Source organism: Heptranchias perlo, chromosome 26 (assembly GCF_035084215.1).
Source record: "Heptranchias perlo isolate sHepPer1 chromosome 26, sHepPer1.hap1, whole genome shotgun sequence".
In the NCBI taxonomy this organism is placed as follows: domain Eukaryota; kingdom Metazoa; phylum Chordata; class Chondrichthyes; order Hexanchiformes; family Hexanchidae; genus Heptranchias; species Heptranchias perlo.
Genome location: NC_090350.1, coordinates 18,073,459 through 18,091,410, shown reverse-complemented (window position 1 = coordinate 18,091,410; position 17,952 = coordinate 18,073,459). Strand labels below are relative to the sequence as shown.

The following is a 17,952-nucleotide window of genomic DNA, read 5'->3' as shown; positions in this document are numbered from 1 at the left end:
CAGGTCTCTTGCCCTACCTCTTAACCAGAAAAAAGAGCATGGCATAGGGAAAGGATAAAAGGGGGAGGAAAACCACAGTTACATGCTATCCAAGGGAGCTTTACCAGGTGTAAAATGGCAATGTACTCCAAAACTCACAGAAACATTTCTTAAAATGGGCATCAGGAGGATTCTGTACTGTACACTGAGTAAAACTGGAACATTCATTTTCAATGATTGCTGTCAAAGTACTTGAGATAATTGAACAAATCCACACACAGTGTTGCTGGTGTAATTTCTTCAAAATCAGTTATTTTTGGTGGTAAATGCTTATTTCACTTTTTTGAACCTAACAGTTCTCGACTCAACAGCTTCAAAAACTTCTCTTAGGTCATCGCAAAGCCTTCACTTTTCCGATGACAGCAAGCCCACCTTCTTTATTCTTTCCCCATAAATTAGATTATCAATATCTTGTGTATTTCTGGACCCACTCAACTATCCTTACTATGGTGTGATGACCAGTCTTGTAAACTATACCCCAATGCAGTCTCATGTTTTGATATATATCCGATCTCGCTGCCAAAGCACTACCTTTTATCTCTCACTTTGATTTTACTTATTAAAAACACTGAAATATTCTGATAATTTTACCACTTGATTAAGCTGAAAATAATATTTTAAAAAGATACACTATGGCACTTTCAGGGAGGAGTCTGTGAAAATTATCTGCAATGCCCTTTCAGAACAGTTTAGTGCTGCCGGAACATAAGCATTAATATGATCTGGACGACAGTTACAGAGCCTGAAAGATCTATTATGACTCCAAAACTGCCTTTCAGCAATGATTACAGAAGTCATATGACTGAATTAATAAAGCAGTGACTGATCTCTGTACATATCACTTATTACTATGCTTTACAATTCACATGGAAATCATTGTTTGCATTGAGACAGTATATTAGCATTTAATGGACATGATTCTGATCACTGAAATTGTTAAAATACAAATTAGTGATGAGGTTTGCTGATTTTTTTTTCAATTCATTCTCAGGATGTGGGCCCATATGCAACTGAGTGGCTTGCTAGGCCATTCCAGAGGGCAGTTAAGAGTTAAACACATTGGTGTGGGACTGGAGTCACAAATAGGCCAGACCGAGTAAAGAAGGCAAGTTTCCTTCCCTAAAGGACATTGGTGAACCAGTTGGGTTCTTACGATAATTCGACAGTTTCATGGTCACTTTTTTTTACTGATACCAGCTTTTTATTCCAGATTTTTTAAGCTGAATTCAAATTCTCAAACTGCCATGGTGGGATTTGAACTCACGTTCTCTGGGTTATTATCCACGGCCTCTGGATTACAATCCAGTAAAAGAACCACCACATTACCGTCCGTATCCCCAGATTATGCTGAATGCCTTCAAACATGGTTACCAGTTAATAAATGGAAAAGCACCTGTCAAAGGTTATTTTGATGGGATATCCTGGTTGAGCTTCAATCACCCACACACAGTTCAGAGAATCCTTGTAAAATCCTGGCCAGCCTGGAGATAATATCATTCCACTTGGAGCAGTTAGGTGACCTCCACATGGTGCTGTGGGAAAACAAAGACAGCATGGGATGATACACAGCAGTGTAAGAGTTCTGATTTTTCACAAACAGCTTAACTGATAGTGCAGAGTGAGTTGTGTATGGAACAAAGCAACAGGAGTACGTCATTCTGTATTTGTTCCAAATCAATTTTTTTTTATCAGTAGCAAAGATGTAGGTACATACAAGCCTTAAATCAACAAAGCATTGCCCATATCAGCCTGTAACTTATCCCTGACCACCCTGTTGTTTTACATTCTTCCATCTTCTTGTAGTCATTAAGAATGGCTGTGGCACTTAACTGTGAGCTGAATGGGCAGACAAGGAGGCAATTGGTAATACAGAACAAAGGCCTTCTAACATCAATAGTAGATCATTGCTATCTGTACATTCTGATATAAAAATATAGGGCCTGAAGATTTACAATCTTCAGAAAACATAGGGTGATAAAAAAAATAGAAATATATACATAGAAAATAATGAATGTTTGAGCCTGAACATTCACACCTGAAAATGACCTTACTTGGGCCATTTGTATTCGTACACAAATACGTGCATTTGGCTAAATTCAAAACCATTTTCGGCTTGTATAAATAGCCAAAAAAAAAAATCCATGGACTTCTCTAAGTGCGTGCATACATTCACACCACTCCTTGAAAGTGGAGTCACAGGTGGATAGGGTGGTGAAGAAGGCATTCGGCATGCTTGGTTTCATTGGTCAGAACATTGAATGCAGGAGTTGGGATGTCTTGTTGAAGTTGTACAGGGCATTGGTGAGGCCACACTTGGAGTACTGTGTACAGTTCTGGTCACCCTATTATAGAAAGGATATTATTAAACTAGAAAGAGTGCAGAAAAGATTTACTAGGATGCTACCGGGACTTGATGGTTTGACTTACAGGGAGAGGTTGGATAGACTGGGACTTTTTTCCCTGGAGAGTAGGAGGTTAAGGGGTGATCTTATAGACGTCTATAAAATAATGAGGGGCACAGATAAGGTAGATAGTCAAAATCTTTTCCCAAAGGTAGGGGAGTCTATAACGAGGGGGCATAGATTTAAGTTGAGAGGGGAGAGATACAAAAGGGTCCAGAGGGGCAATTTTTTCACTCAAAGGGTGGTGAGTGTCTGGAACGAGCTGCCAGAGGCAGTAGTAGAGGTGGGTACAATTTTGTCTTTTAAAAAGCATTTGGACAGTTACATGGGTAAGATGGGTATAGAGGGATATGGGCCAAGTGCAGGAAATTGGGACTAGCTTAGTGGTATAAACTGGGCGACATGGACATGTTGGGCCGAAGGGCCTGTTTCCATGTTGTAACTTCTATGATTCTATGATTCTTATATACTGGCAGTTGATGATGTCTGACACTTGCAGCTGTAGCCATAATTTCTAAACCAGCTGCTTAAAAATGTCAATTGTTACTTATTCCTGGTGGTTCGATTACATTATCCAATCACTGATGCATCAGGGAGCTGCTTTGATCACCAAAGTAGAAGCCTGGCCATAGTATGAATCTGCTTGAACTTGCTAGGAACACTGATGCATTCCAGATCCTCAACTAAACCATATCTACCGTTAGGCCACCAGCCGAAAGCTGGTGATCGAATAGTAGATGTGCATAAGTGCTCTTGACTCATATAGTCCAAGAGAGAGGGCGGTGGAAAGCAAGTAATCATATGTATGAGTCCTGGTGGTTTAGTTGAATGCATCAATATTCCATGGCAGTCAAGCAGATTCACACGATGGTCAGGCTTGTACTTTTGAGATCATATCAGCTTCATGGTCACTCCGGTCACTCTTTTCAAGGTGCCTAAAAATACACTCCTTCCCTCCAAACTCATGTCCACTTTTAACCAGATATTAACTGCATAGTTGTGCATGTAGTGATCTTGAGTTATTTTTGTAGTAGTTATATGGAACTGGTTTTGTGCAAGCCACTGTCGTAATTTATTCCATGAGCTGCAATTATTTCTTGGCAAGAATACAATGGAGACCATTTACAGTGACTTTGAATAAACCAAAACCTTAATTCTCTCAAATTTACTAAGTTTGTGAATGGAAAAATCCTCTTGCATTACGAACTACCTGCAGTGAAAATCTGAGCACTAATCTTTTGTTGTTTAACTCAAAAAGAACAGCGGTGCATTGCTCAGAAATCAAAGGAATCCTGTGCATCTCATTTGCTTAATATTGTTCAGTGCGTCGATTTAAAATATAAAAAGGTTCATTCCAGTTAATCTGCAGGAAACAAGCAGTCTCAAGATTGCAGTTATTTATTTTTTGTGTGTGCGGTCTCAAGTTACCCTCACAATTCTGACTAAAATAACATTAGGTTTCAGCACAGTTCAGAAAACTATTTCGAGGTCTCAATCTTTTTGTCAAAGCATGAGCACATGTGTACAGTTAATTTAAACATCACCGTATCATCTACTTCATCAAGCTCTTGGTTAATAACGCTCCATTAGCCAGCTCCTCCTGGTACACTGACATGTTTCTGTTGCAAAAAAATGACTTCACTATAAAATAAGGTTCCATTGTGTGGACGTGTTATTGTTTCTTTCTGACCTCTCCTGTTAAAAATAATAAGTGGTGCATCAGGCCGAGTTCAACTGCACTGTTGAACAGGTTAATTACAATAAATAAAAGGCATTACGATGTCATAGGTACAAAAATATAATTCATGGGTGGCATTGGAGGTCACAGAGATAATTGTGCTTTTTCTAATATTATACTTCCCAAACTGAAAGGATATTTTCTGAGGAATGCTCAGAGCAGTTTATGTGAACTGTATTTTTCACAATGATGCTGATGTCTTTGTTTCTAATGAGAAGAGTAGTGAACAAATGACAAAACCGGAACCAAATCTGAATCTCCAGCACTTCTCCTGTTCCCGACCTCCAACTGGGTATTGAACTAACTGATACAAAGCTTTAATTTCACACTTTGCACAGCCTCAACCATTAAAAGATGTCATGAATGTATCCTTTGCTGAAATGAGCTAGGAAAGATGTTATTTGGCTCTGAACCTTAGACCTTTCCAACAAACTCTACTTCAAAATGGGCCCCACCAAAATGACAGTTCTGCAAATTTGCACTGGGCTGCTGTCAACATATGTTATTAAAATGGTCACCTTCACATCTTGGTACAGCACTGTTCCAGACCACATTTCCATCTTTCAGGATACAGGAAATCGTTTCTGATCCATGTGTCTTGATAAATCCTTCCTCACAGAGAAAAGACATAGTGCTTCCGAGCTGCAGACTTTCCCCAAAACGTCTCCCATTCACCGGTACCCCTGGATCAGGACATTCATTGTGTCTGAATGCTAAAGGAATACAAACAATGTCAGTGTTTAATACAGTAAGTGCAGATTCTACAGCAAGAGGTTATGTTGCATGAGTTACTTGGTGATGTTGGCCCCTGGGTATTATTTTCCTATTTTTACTAGGGTTATGTTAATCCTGTATTTGGACTTGAGTCTGCACACTCTTACCAGATCGTTAAAAAATCATTCTTGGAATGAAGGCGTTGCTGGCAAGACCAGCATCCTTAGTTGCCCCAACCAAGGGACTTGCTAGGCTACTTCAGAAGGCAACCACGTTGAAGTGGGACTGGAGTCACATATAGGCTAGACTGGGTAAGGACATTAGTGAACCAGTTGGATTTCAATGACAATCCAATAGTATCATGGTCACTTTTACTGATACCAGCTTTTTAATTTCCAGATTTTTTTAAAACTGAATTCAAATGATCAAACTGCATTGGTGGGATTTGAACTCATGTTCCCTGGATTATTAATCCAGGCCTCTGATTTATTAGTGCAGTAACATAACCACTAGACCAACGTACCCTGAAGATTAGAGAAATTCTCCACCATCCCCATGAAGATCTTAATATAGTGAAAAGAAGTAATCAGTTGAACTCGCATTTCTGTGACTGGTATTTTGGAAGTCTGGGACAGTTGGATTACTGTGAATGTTGACTATTGGATAACTGTTGAGCCCAGTAGATTTTATTTACAATTTTGAAACTATTCACAGACACGTAGAAGAATCAATTGTGAACATTAATAGCGTGCTGATAAAATGATGAAATGTGTAACATAGGGTAGAAGGAAAGGGAGTGCGATATTGTACTTCCCAACTTCATGAGCTCAATTACTTTTACCACATGAAAACTGTCAGTGGTTTCAGGGTAGTAATGCACTTGGGAGCCAGGAGGGTCTTGACTCATGCAACAGATATTTTTGCAAGCTACCAAATTGAGTTCACAAGTACCCCAATGAGCTAACAATTGAATTTATATCACTGATTGAATACAATTTTTAGCAAACTAAACAAATATCCATGTAATGACTAAATTGGGCTCAGAAAACATCAGCCACGTTTAGTCAACTTAAAAAAATTGGAATTTCCTTGTAATCTGCAAATCATTTCCTAAACAATCTACAGCAATGGGAAGAACAGAAAAAAGAATAGATAAAGAAATGGCCATTCAACCTATCAAACCCATTCTTTCCAATAGACCATGCACATAAATTCCACCCAAATTATGTAATCTGTGGAAGGAACCACAGATTAAATTTATAAAAAGGTAAGACTCTGTGAAACTTCTTCCTCATCCCTTGTAGTAATTGGGTGTAAAGTCCAAAATGTAAGCTTTGCAATCTACAGTATTCAACTCTTATCACCTGCAATCTAAACCCATTATCTTTAGGATCACAGGAGGACTGTAACCAAAGTCTTCCACAGAGCGTTTAATGTCTAGACTTACTATTATAACCTTCAATCCAATTTTCAACAAGATATTCATCAGTTACTTGTAAAGGAATGAATCAATATAGTTTTAAATGCCTCTGCTGGGAGTATATTCTACATAAGCACTATTCTGCCGGAAAACTATTTCTTCTGGTCATTAATCTTGCTTTAAGTTTGCCAATTTTGTATTTATATCATCATGCTGAGCTCACAATTTATATAGTGGTTAATCCACTTACATCTACACTGTCCATATCTCGGCATTTTAAAGCTCAATATCATGTTGCTTTTCTAAAAAATTTTTTTTAGTGAAAATAAGTTCAATTCAGTGACTCCACAAAACTGAGATTTAAGTCCTGAAAACACCCATAATTTGAACTTTATGACATTGTTTTAGTGCCAAAACCCACACAATGGGGGCGATTTTAACCCTACCCGCCCAGCGGAAATCAGATGGGTAGACAGTTAAAATCACCCATGTTACTTACCTGTGGGAAAGCTGCCCAGATTCCGCTGTCTGCAATTTTTAGTCAGGCTTCTGGACAGGCAGCTGAGCTGCCCGCCCAAAGACGATGGGGTCCTCACAGACATCCACAGATCAGATCCGATTTTTTCATCGGGCTGCAACTGTGATTTTAACTCCGGTCTGAGTGAAGAAGACACTGCAGCTTTCCCACCAGGCAGAAGCAGGTCTGAAGAGGTTTGGGACGTGAAGAAGCCCTGAAAGATAATTTTTTAACTTTTGTTTGTGGAGTCAGGAGGAGCAAGAGTGCTCCTCGGGGCCTTACAAGGAAAGTTTAGGCCTTTCCTGCTTCTAGATTCCCACCACCCACCATTTCCCTCCAGTGGGACCCTCCCAGAACCCCCTTCCCCACACCTACCTGCATGCCGGCGGGCTGTCATGGACCCACCCAATTTCCCCAAAGCCAGCAACCGCTTCCCGGCTACTTCCCACTTGGAACATGTCGCAAGTGGACCAGCGGCACGTTAATGAAGCCTGCGCATTAAAATACCCGGGTCTGATTTATGGAACAGTGAGAGAGTTTGCAACCCATCTCACCACCTAATCACCCAAAGTTAAAATAAGGACCATTAAATTCTAAATGTGGACTTACCCAAAACCTATTTAAAAGTAAAAAAAGCTCTTTGATTTCCAGCATTTCAAATTACACCTTTGAAATGCTTCCTGGTGCTAATACCTGTTTAGCCTTGCTGATAATAGATGGATATTTTCAATGAATGCTCTATAATCACAGTCAAATCTTTTCCCTATACTATTAGACATTGATCAATTGAGTAACATGCTTTACCTTGCATTTATCTGCATGACGTTCCATCTGTCGTTCCTTATTTCATCCATTTAATTTGTTCCTTTGAATCTATCAATCTTCCTTACACTCATCAGATGGCCACATAGCTTAGTTCGAACAGTAAATTATAAATTATCACTAGAATTATCCTTGATCATAGATTTATGAAAAGCGCAAACAGAAAGAGACTTAAACAGACAGCCCCAGCACTCTGCTAGTCACTTTCATCAGAGAGAGGCTTCTCCATTTATCACAGTGCTTTCTAGTGCCTACCCAGTTTTCATTTACAGTCAGGTAATATGCCATCAATTCAATCACCTACACTCCTGAGGAGCGTTCTGAAAACCCAAATAAATTATGTCCACTGGATAGCCCTTTGTCTAGTAATTTAATTACCTCCTCAAAGAATTCCAGTGAATTAGTTGGACATACCCTATTGCTTCTAAAAATCACACTGACTACTCCTTGTGGCTTCTACGCTGTTTAGATGAAAATTGATAGTATCCCATAAATACTCCTGAGCATTTTTCTGACTCCCAATATTAGAATAATGGACCTATAATTCCTTGATTCATATCTCACTATATTTTTTTGAATACTAGATTTACATTAACTATCTTCCTGCCATCAATCTTTGTATCTCGTAAAAATATTAAGCAGGGTATCATCTATTTCTTTGCAGATTCCACATTCCATCTGATCCAGGTGTTCTTAGTATCTTCATAACACAAGCTTCATTGGGATCTTAAGATATTATATTTTCCAGACCCTATTTGACTGGATCTGGAATGTGTCCCCAGTTTTCATTTATGAAGACTGATGTGAAGAATTAATTGGTCTTCAACACAGCATTAGTTAAAAGTGTCTTTTGATCCTTCTTACTGCTAACAGTCTGACTTCTGATTGACCTTTAATCACTTCCAATGCTTATATAAGTTATACTCAACTAAATTTGACAAGATTTCGAGGCTCACGACTTCTTGATTCTTAATCACTTGTAAAATATTTATCCTTAGCTTTCAGGTTATTTTAATCTCCTTTCTCACCCACCATGGTCCTGGTCTTGTCCACTTTCTCCAGAATGATGTATCTCAATTTCACAGCTCTGAAAATAATCTTTAACAGACTTACACAGTAATTGTGCCCTTGTGTTTAGTTCTACTGTAATGATATCACAAAGCAGTGACTCTGCAAGCTCTACCCAGCATTCTATTGCGATTGTGGGCACGAGCAGAAATGACAAAGACTGAAGGGTGAGAGCTGAAGTGAATTCAAATGGCAAAGTGACTGGAATTTGGGCATCACAGCTTAATATCTAAACTATTTCCAATTCCTATCATGTTGGGCCTAGTTAATGAACTCAAAAGGTTGACACACATGCTGAAAAATGCTCCCATTCCATGTTTTCCACTTGTATTTGTTGCTGTGGATTGCAGGTGAGCAGCTGCCGTCTCAATGCAGAACTACAGCAACAAAGGTGGAGCACTTAAATGTAGTCATAATAAGCCAGTAGAGAAAAGGTAGAGCATATGATTGCTGGTGGTCAGGTATTGGTGGGGAGGAGAGGAGCAATTAGATCTGGGGAGCGTGCATACATTTTCCCCTGCACTCTAGTGGCTAGGGAAGGAGTCTGACAGAGGTGTGCTATGTCTTTGTGTATGTGGGGAGAGAGTTGTGTATGGTGCTTTAAATATTTTCACAACGGCTAACAGAATCAGGGGGCTGGAAATCCAGCATAAGTGTTAAGATGCGCCCGCCCACGAACTCCGTTGCTGACCCTAAGAAAAGTTGTCCAGGTCAGGGATAGGTGAATGACGAGAGCCTGTTCCACTGAGGGCAGATCTAAGGTGCCCACCCACTGAAGTGTGGCAGCCTGGTATGTTTGGGGGGGAGGGGGACGGCGGGGTTGGGCAGGGGAAGAGTCGCTGGGCCTCCCCAGAAATGGCCCCATTTAACAATCTAAAAAAATAATTCACCCACTTTTTCTTCAGGGGCCCAGGCCAAGATGCCAGCTTGGGCCCCCAGGTGGGGCTCACTACCACCAGGTAGAGTGCCAATACACCTGGTGTCTGCCACCAATCCTATGCCGGGATCCAGGAACTCCCAGTGTTGGGAATTGCTAGCCCCACCCTCTTAAGGCATAAGTGAAAGCTCTGCCTCTTAGAAGGCCTGTGGAAATCCTGTCATTAGGCCAGCATATTCAGGTCCCAACGTAATTTCCAATGCACTTCTGCCAAAATTATGGCAGGCATGCACCGAAACAGCTGTGAGTTTCCTGGCTTGAATTTCACCAAACTCTAAAATTAAGGATTGTTCAAAGTATTAAAAAAAAATCCTGTTTCTGCAAATTTAAACCTCCAACTTTCATACAAAGTCACAATTTTAATCTATAATAGCCCAGACTTTACATTGAACCACTATCAGGAATTCTGTAACATAATCATAACTTTCAATTGTCCCAAATAAACTACTGCAATTCCTCCGTTTCATAAACTCAGTTTAAATGATACCAATCTCTCCAATGCCTTGTATTCCTATAAATTATTCCCGGGTACCAGTTGTTCTATATATCTGTATGCTCTAATGTATTTGTTTTTCTACACTTCTAGTTTTATGGCTTGCAAATCCTCAAAATTGGACAAGGACACTAATGTCTCAGGGGAACTGCTAAAACTACATTCACTCATTCCTTTTTAAAAAAATTTCTTGTGTCATTAATGCTTTGTTCCTTCATTATAATTTTCTATTATTCTTATTTGAATTTCATGCCCTTCGATTATGATTCATTTCTTTCTCATAATTAAGTTCTTTCACTTGTCAACCATACTGATAATGGAGGTCTGACCCTTTTTGCTAATAGGAAAGCTATCACCATTTTTATTTTAGTAGCAGGGGTGTCATTAATTCTTCCCTCTGGATCACTTAATTATACCATTGTTACTCCACACAGCCTGTTGGGCTATATTTTTGAAAACTTTAATCGTAAATCTCCTGAGGCGTTGCACAAGGAGGGTCAAGACCAAGTTCAATCTTCAGGTCAACAGAGGCTACAGGGTTGGGAGATAATTAGATGAAGCTAGAGGAGGGGGAAAGGAAGAGGAGACAGAGTGAAGGGGAGGAAAGGGAGAAGGTGGGAGAAAGAGGGGAGGGGAGGGAGAAGGGAAAGAGAAAAAGAGAGGTAGAGGGGAGGTGGAGGAAGGGTCGGGAGAAGGAATGAAAGGGAAGAAAGGGGAAGGGGATGGAAGGGGGGAAGTGGGGAGGATGAGGAGAGGAAGGGGAAGAAAGGAGGAGGAGAATAGGAAGAGAAGGGGAGCGGAGCAGAGGGAGGAGGAGAAGGGAAGAAGAGGGGAGGATGAGGCCAGGAATCGAGAGGGAAGGGGGGTGGTGGGAAATTGGGACAGGATGGGGAGGGGGGAAATCTAGGAACCTACCTCAATGAAAGACAGGGAAAGACAAACCAGTGTATGTGTGGGGGGTGGGGTCGCATTGGGCAGAAGTGTTCAGCAGATGTTGGGAGGAAGCCTGGAAATCCTGATGAGTCGGAGGGGGGGGGGGGGGGGGAAGAGGGGAGGACCATCCTAAGAAACCGACTCATTGGCAGTGATTCGCAAGGGTCTGCACTACAGTTCTTGCTATTATAGTAACTGAAATTCCCATTTCCTTCACTATGCAAAGTAAGGGTCACACAGTTCAAATTGTTTCTGAGGGATCACTCAAGGTAAAGAGATTTAAAGCATAAGTTCATACGAAATACTGCCAAAGGGCCAGGTTACAATGTCACAGACTCCCTGTGTGTAAGAATTCATTGCATCCAAGAAACCAGACGATGGGGTCACGGGCCAGGCAGCGTCCATGGCAGCGGGGATGTGATATTTTTCTCCATGCTTGGTGGGGCTCAGAAATGGAGCCAACCATTAAGGAGGTCTGACCCTTTGTGTTGAGGCGGAGGTTTTATTAGATTCGAGGTTCAGGATCAAAACTTCATGATAGCCATCAAGAGGTCCTAGGAGCAGATGAAGGGGGTCGAAACAATTCGAGTGGAGATTATACAGTTGAGGTATGGGACAAAGGTGCCGTTGATGGAAGATGCAACAGGATGGACCCACAGCTGAACCACCATGTTTTCAGCTTTGAAAAGGAAGCCAATGAGGGAACTGATGAGCCAAGTGACAAGAGAGACACTTGCCAATCAGCTGAAACAGGAGGGAGAGGGGCAGATCAATGCCAAGCGGGAGACTTGCTACTCTGATCAAACAACAGTGGAGAGACAATTACACAGAGAGAAAAAAGAAAATATTTTAAGAAATAAAATTAAAAGAAAGAAAAGTATTAAATTTAAAATTACTTTCTTTAAGAACAAAGATCACATTAAAAAAAATCAAGATGTTGTGGAAGATGGGCGAGACAGATCCACAACAGTTCTTGAAGTTTTCTAGGGTCACAAACTGTCACATTAATAGGAAAATCCAATTAAAATCATGACAGGACAAGCATCACAAGATGCAACATAAGTGTGGGCATAATTAACATTGAAAAGCCCACAGGACTTTTGAATGGAAAGTTGACAGGGCATGATGAGTTTAATAATATATGGATCATTAAAAGTCCTTGTTTTTAATGAGTAAATGAGTATGTTGTGAAGCCTGAGCGTGCATTTTGGAGAATTTAAGTTCTTGTTTTGAATAACTTTAGAGTAAAGTTGATTGCGACTTGCAAGGAATGAAATCCTGAATAGCCCTTTGGTTTGTGTGTCCGCGAGACTACTCCATTCTTCCGCTGAACTTACTGGCCGATTTGCACATTAATAAATGAGTGCATCGTGAACTCACAGTTATTTTTCCAGGGAGATTTGGCCCAATGTTTGAATAGACAGTGTTTTGAATGACTAATGGTTGCACTTTCCAATTCAATGAGGATACACCGACAAGACACTTCTTGTTGTTATTAATCTCAATGAACAACGAGTAACTATCTGGGAGTGGGGAGCGAGGGGGTGGGAGGGGTGCAGTTGGAGGAGGAAATAAGTTTGGGGTTGAATTGGCTCCAAGATGACACACCTGATGGTAGAATGGAACTGAGTCAATCCTCTATGGCAGACTTGTAAATGTAATACCTGAGCCAAACAACGCCCCAGGACACTATTGAAAATTGAGCCGCTAGCCTGGCTGGTATTGGGCCTGAAAGGGCAGATCTCGCTTTGGGGGCTGCGATTTCCCCCACTTGGTTCCAGTTGAATCTGCAAGCCAATGTTAAAATAGATTGTGTTTTCTTAGCTAGAGCAGCAGTGGGAAGCTCATCAATTTGGTGCTGGTAAGCTATAAACTTTTAGCAGCGCCACCACTGGCAGAGGGTGTAATTATAGCACAACAAGTTTACACAGACAATTCCCATTATAAATGTGGACATAGGAATTTATAATGGAAATATCACAATAAGGATGGAATGTATGACTTTAGAAAGGGGACTGAACTATATCTGCATGTCCTGGTCCAATTATTTCTGCCCTCTACTCCCACTTCACCTGAAGATGACACTTGGTCTTCACTTCCCCTGTGCAATGCCACACAAGATTAACTAGTATCTATTTCGGATCTCTCAATAGTCTCGAGAGGAATAGACTGTGATGCATTCTGACCTTTTACTTCCATTTTAAGCGCTGTGCGGATTCGGGTTATTGAAGCATTTCTCAATGATGCATTTTCTTATATTTCTATTTATTGACAAACCCTCACAATGCCATTATACTGTTTTCTTGGTTCTTCATTCTCCCCGCCTCTCGCTAGCTTTTTAAGAGAGGAGGTGAAAAGCATTTAGACTTTTTACTGGGGTTTGGTCCCAGGGCTTCCAGCAGCACCCCAGTAACTTGCCCAATTGACCACTTTTCGCTTGTGAGTCTGCGGAGTTGAGTGCTGGCAGCTTACGTAACCCTGAAAGGCACTACAGCTAAGCCCAATCCTGTACTCAGTGGATGTTCACATTTATGCAATTTCCAGCAATTAGAAGTGGAACGGTGGTTAACTTTCCCTTCCCTAGCATGGGCCAGTTTAATGTCCTCACTGAGATCAGCTAACATAGCATAAAGCTGAGACCGTCTGGTCTGTTTGGCTCAGTATCCCATCATATGCTGCAATTACCCACTGAGCCAGTGTCACTGGCATAAAGCTATCCTACTGTTTGATTTTGTTTTGACACTATGAAAGAAAAGAAAGACTTGCATTTATATAGCGCCTTTCACAACCTCATGACATCCCAAAGCATTTTACAGCCAATGTAGCACTTTTGAAATGTAGTCACTGTTGTAACAAAGGAAACGCAGCAGCCAATTTGTGCACAGCAAGGTCCCACAAACAGCAATGTGATAATGACCAAATAATCTGTTTTTGGTGGTGTTGGTTGAGGGATAAATATTGGCCAGGACACCGAAGAGAACTCCCCAGCTCTTCTTTGAATAGTGCCATGGGGTCCACCTGAGAGGGCAGACGGGGCCTCGATGAATGGTTTACCTAAAGGACCACTCTGGATCTGTGAGATCAGCTGTTAGCACCAGCTGCAAATAAGTGAAAAGGGCACCAAATTTGTGGCTTAATCACATCCCAATTAAGGAGCACACACCACATTCTGTGACTGCAGCTTTGATTTCCAAGATTAATTTTACTCATAGCAACCATGGCAATCTGCCACATCATCCAGCCCGACAGACGACAATAAGAAATCATGAAACTGTTCAACTACGATTCACCAAGGCTTTGGAAATCCTCCACATATGGAAACTAAACATTTTTTAATGGTACAGTCTGCAATTTTGTATTCAAATTACCACACAGTATTTAAAAAGACACCTCCCTTACAGATTTGGTTTCCTGCAGATTTCTCTGGTGACGTGCTCTTTCAATGACATTTACCATTTCATTCATTCATTACCTTATGCAAATATTCATTTTTGTAAAAAAATGACACAATGTTTAATTCTCATGAAATTAAAGCCATTTCACAAAAAGGCAAGCTTACCTCTTTCAAGACTTGAAGGAGGACCCCTTTGACTTTAACGTGTACACGAGCAGCACACATTGCGAATGAGTCTCCTTATCTTGCTCCCTATTCCTCGGGAAGTTACACCATATGTAGACTGCATCTACACCGGGCATTGCCATTGCCCAGAACACTTGATCTTTGAGCAGCGAGCCTGGCCCATTGATGAGACCCAGAGGAATAGATCTGTCACTGGAGGCTATGATTTTTTTCCACTTAACTTTGATCACTTGAATTTTCCCCACTCAAACCAGGCATTAAATCACATTCATCATGTTGTAATTGCTTTCCTGGCAATTATTCAATACCCATGACAGATGCAATACTTGCAAGGTAATCTTCAACAAGTCATATACCACAACCAATGGGAAGAAAATATATAACAAACTCCAGAGACTTAGTTGCAGCACTGGCATGTTTTGCATGCTTACATTTTAAACTGCAGTGATTCCTTTCAACAACATCCGAAGGGCAAAGGTACTGTTTGTTTTTTTTGGATTAACATTGTTATTCTCATACATCTGTTGTGATAGATTTCTCAAATAGATTTTCATGTGTTGCCTGCAGGATAAGAGAAAAGACAGATGACTCCTACTTACTTGTGAAAGTGATGTTAAATCCTCGAGCGGCTGTGGAGTGGTCTGTCAGGAATTCTAAACGTGATACATGGCCACTGCTGGTCAAAGGAGTAGGGATTTTGTTTCCAGAGAAAGTTCCCAAGACAGGCGATTCGGGATTTAACCCGTCCTTCACAGAAACAAAGTCAAACTGTGGCTCAACGTCAAAATCATTAAAGGCCAGGTGAATCCTGCTTTCTGGCTTTGCAATAATCAGCCATACACAATGCATATGGTTCCCATAATCCTCTGGGTAGTTGGGGGACAGCAGAACGCCAGATGGAGTTGTAAAATTGAAGAAGCACGAGACTGAAAATAGAATGAAATATTAGAGTAATTTAATACTGAACTACAAAAAGCATCTAAATGAATGCATAATGAGACTTTGGAGAATAGATGTGCATTTTGGTACAATAACTGACAGGATCTTAGCTGGCATTTGCTAAACAGCAAATTGTTAAGCCATGGATCGATTGGACTAAAGTTATTGTTCTCATGTACACCAAAATGTTCACTCAGTTGAAATGAGTTGACAGCTGGCAGGAAGTAATGTTTGAACAGAAAAGGAAACATAATAAAAATAAATATGTTGTGGAAATTCTCGACTTCATTTAAGTTAGTTACATTTCAGACACTGCTATGCAGAGCAAACTGGTTAAAAGTTCACCAGATCCATTACTGTGGTTCACCATCTACCAAGAGGTCTTGCCACCTCTTAGGTCATCATTGCTAACAGGCCTATTTTCAAAAACATCTTCACCTCTTCTACAGATACATCCTGCTGCACACCTCTAAATCTTCTACCCTTTCTTTTCATGCTTGGGGGAGAAAAAAACTATTCACCCCCTCCCGCTCCCTCACTAGCACCCTCTGAACATCCTAACTCCTTCTCCTCTGGCCAGTCACATGAACTGCCATCGCAATTCTTTAATCTGCTCAATGATCGATTTGCCTGCACTTTCAATGCCCTCCTCTCACCTGATTGCAGTCAGTCTCCCACCTTGACCATTTTCCTTACAAAGCCATCCCTGTGGCTCAGTTCTATGAGCCCCATCATAAGACAGACATGACAACCACTGTTGGCATCCCCTCAGCATCATTGGCAAGCATGGAGTCAGCTTCCTCTTGTATGCTCACACCACCCAACTCTACGTTTCTGCCACCATCACTGACTCTAAATATTGCACCGTATGAACATTCTGCCCGTCTGATGTTAAATTCCAAATGTGAGAAAATTTCTTATTGCTCTACATCAATAACACTGTAGCCATTTTGTTGAGTCCTTCCCAGCACCTAATTCTTTCTGGCACCAAATCCAAACCCAGTAATTCAAATTTTGAAAAACTGCACTAAAATGGCACAGTAGCCATTTTAAATATGTCACATTCAAATTATCTAGTAATTCAAATCAAGCTACTTCAAATTAACAGCAGTGGACTGTAATAGACTGTGAGCAGGAACTGAGTGGTACATTGCAGTAGAAAATAGCCATTCACAAAATCTCGCCTCAGCGGTCAGTTGCTCATTGATTCAATCAGTTGGCATTCTTTAATGGTCCAGTACAGACTCCAGTCTCCCCTCTGACAATCCAGCAAAGGTTGCCAGATTAAACTTTTAGTAGAAGCTAGGGCACAAATTTAAATTGAGGCTCACATCTTTAGCACTCTGTTAGAGGTCAACTTGGGAAAGAAGAGATAAATATAAAGGTTTTTTTTGATTACTAGAAGATAAAGAGAATGATCGTTTCAAACCACTTACAGACACAGCTTGGTTTCTTCGTCGACCACTGGTTGTTCTTTTGGCAGGTGATAGTTTTTTGCCCAACAAGTTCAAAAGCAGGCAAGCATTCAAACCTCAAAATGTCACCATGAAGGAAGCTTTTGCCCTCTCGCTTTCCGTAGGCTGGTGTTCCAGGATCACTGCAGGTTCCCTGTTCGATCTCTGAAAGAAAAATGTTAAAAAGAAAATATATTTACATGAAAGAAACCATCTCCAAGGCCTACGTAAGAATACTTGAAACTTGAGCCTCCATTTAAGTTAGGCCCAGAGTACAAAACGGAGATGCTTCAGTATAAGTATCCCCTCTCTACCCCACAATACATCCAAAGTAAAAACGACAGCATACTTATCATCTGTTCGGACAACACTCTCTCTTCTCTTCCTTTCAAACAGAAAATCTCAGTGACCCAGAAACAGTTGGTTAGGGCATTAGGATGAGACTTTTAAAATTGCAACTGCCCTCATTGTACCAAGACATCTAGCCACCTGAATATATTACACCTGCATTTAAGAAGAATTGACCTGATTTCAGTTCATGGATGAAGCACGTGATGTGCAGGAATGTGTCAATTACAAGAAGCAATTTTACTTCTACTTTGCACTTAATTCCGTGAAGCCATAACAGGTCTATTCTTAACAGAGAAGCTGACATTCCATTTTGAATCTTTGCCATTCAGCAAGAATGGTTCGTATTTGAAAATAGGTAGCATAATCCTTCTCATTTATTTGAAAATACTGTGATTCTGTAACATATGGCTGTTCTTTACAACCAGCAGAACACACTTATCCTAATTGATCCCAGGATGATGGTATGATCTCGCAAAAAATTTGTTCGGGTAAAATCTTGTTTTCCTATATTAGGAACTACAGTTAGATCAGGTTCTGATTCTGGA

The 17,952-nt window shown here is 40.6% G+C and overlaps 1 protein-coding gene across 1 annotated transcript in view; it reads right to left on the bottom strand.

Moving 5' to 3' along the window:
- The window catches only part of csmd2 (CUB and Sushi multiple domains 2), a 1,323,345-nt gene that overhangs the window by 341,024 nt on the left and 964,369 nt on the right, over positions 1 to 17,952 (bottom strand). Inside the window, exons 13-16 of the mRNA XM_068006939.1 lie at positions 17,039 to 17,221; positions 15,263 to 15,589; positions 4,698 to 4,892; positions 1,433 to 1,571 (exon numbers count right to left, since the gene is read on the bottom strand). Of these exons, the coding sequence (XP_067863040.1) occupies positions 1,433 to 1,571; positions 4,698 to 4,892; positions 15,263 to 15,589; positions 17,039 to 17,221 (844 nt within the window). The remainder of the gene's footprint in view (positions 1 to 1,432; positions 1,572 to 4,697; positions 4,893 to 15,262; positions 15,590 to 17,038; positions 17,222 to 17,952) is intronic.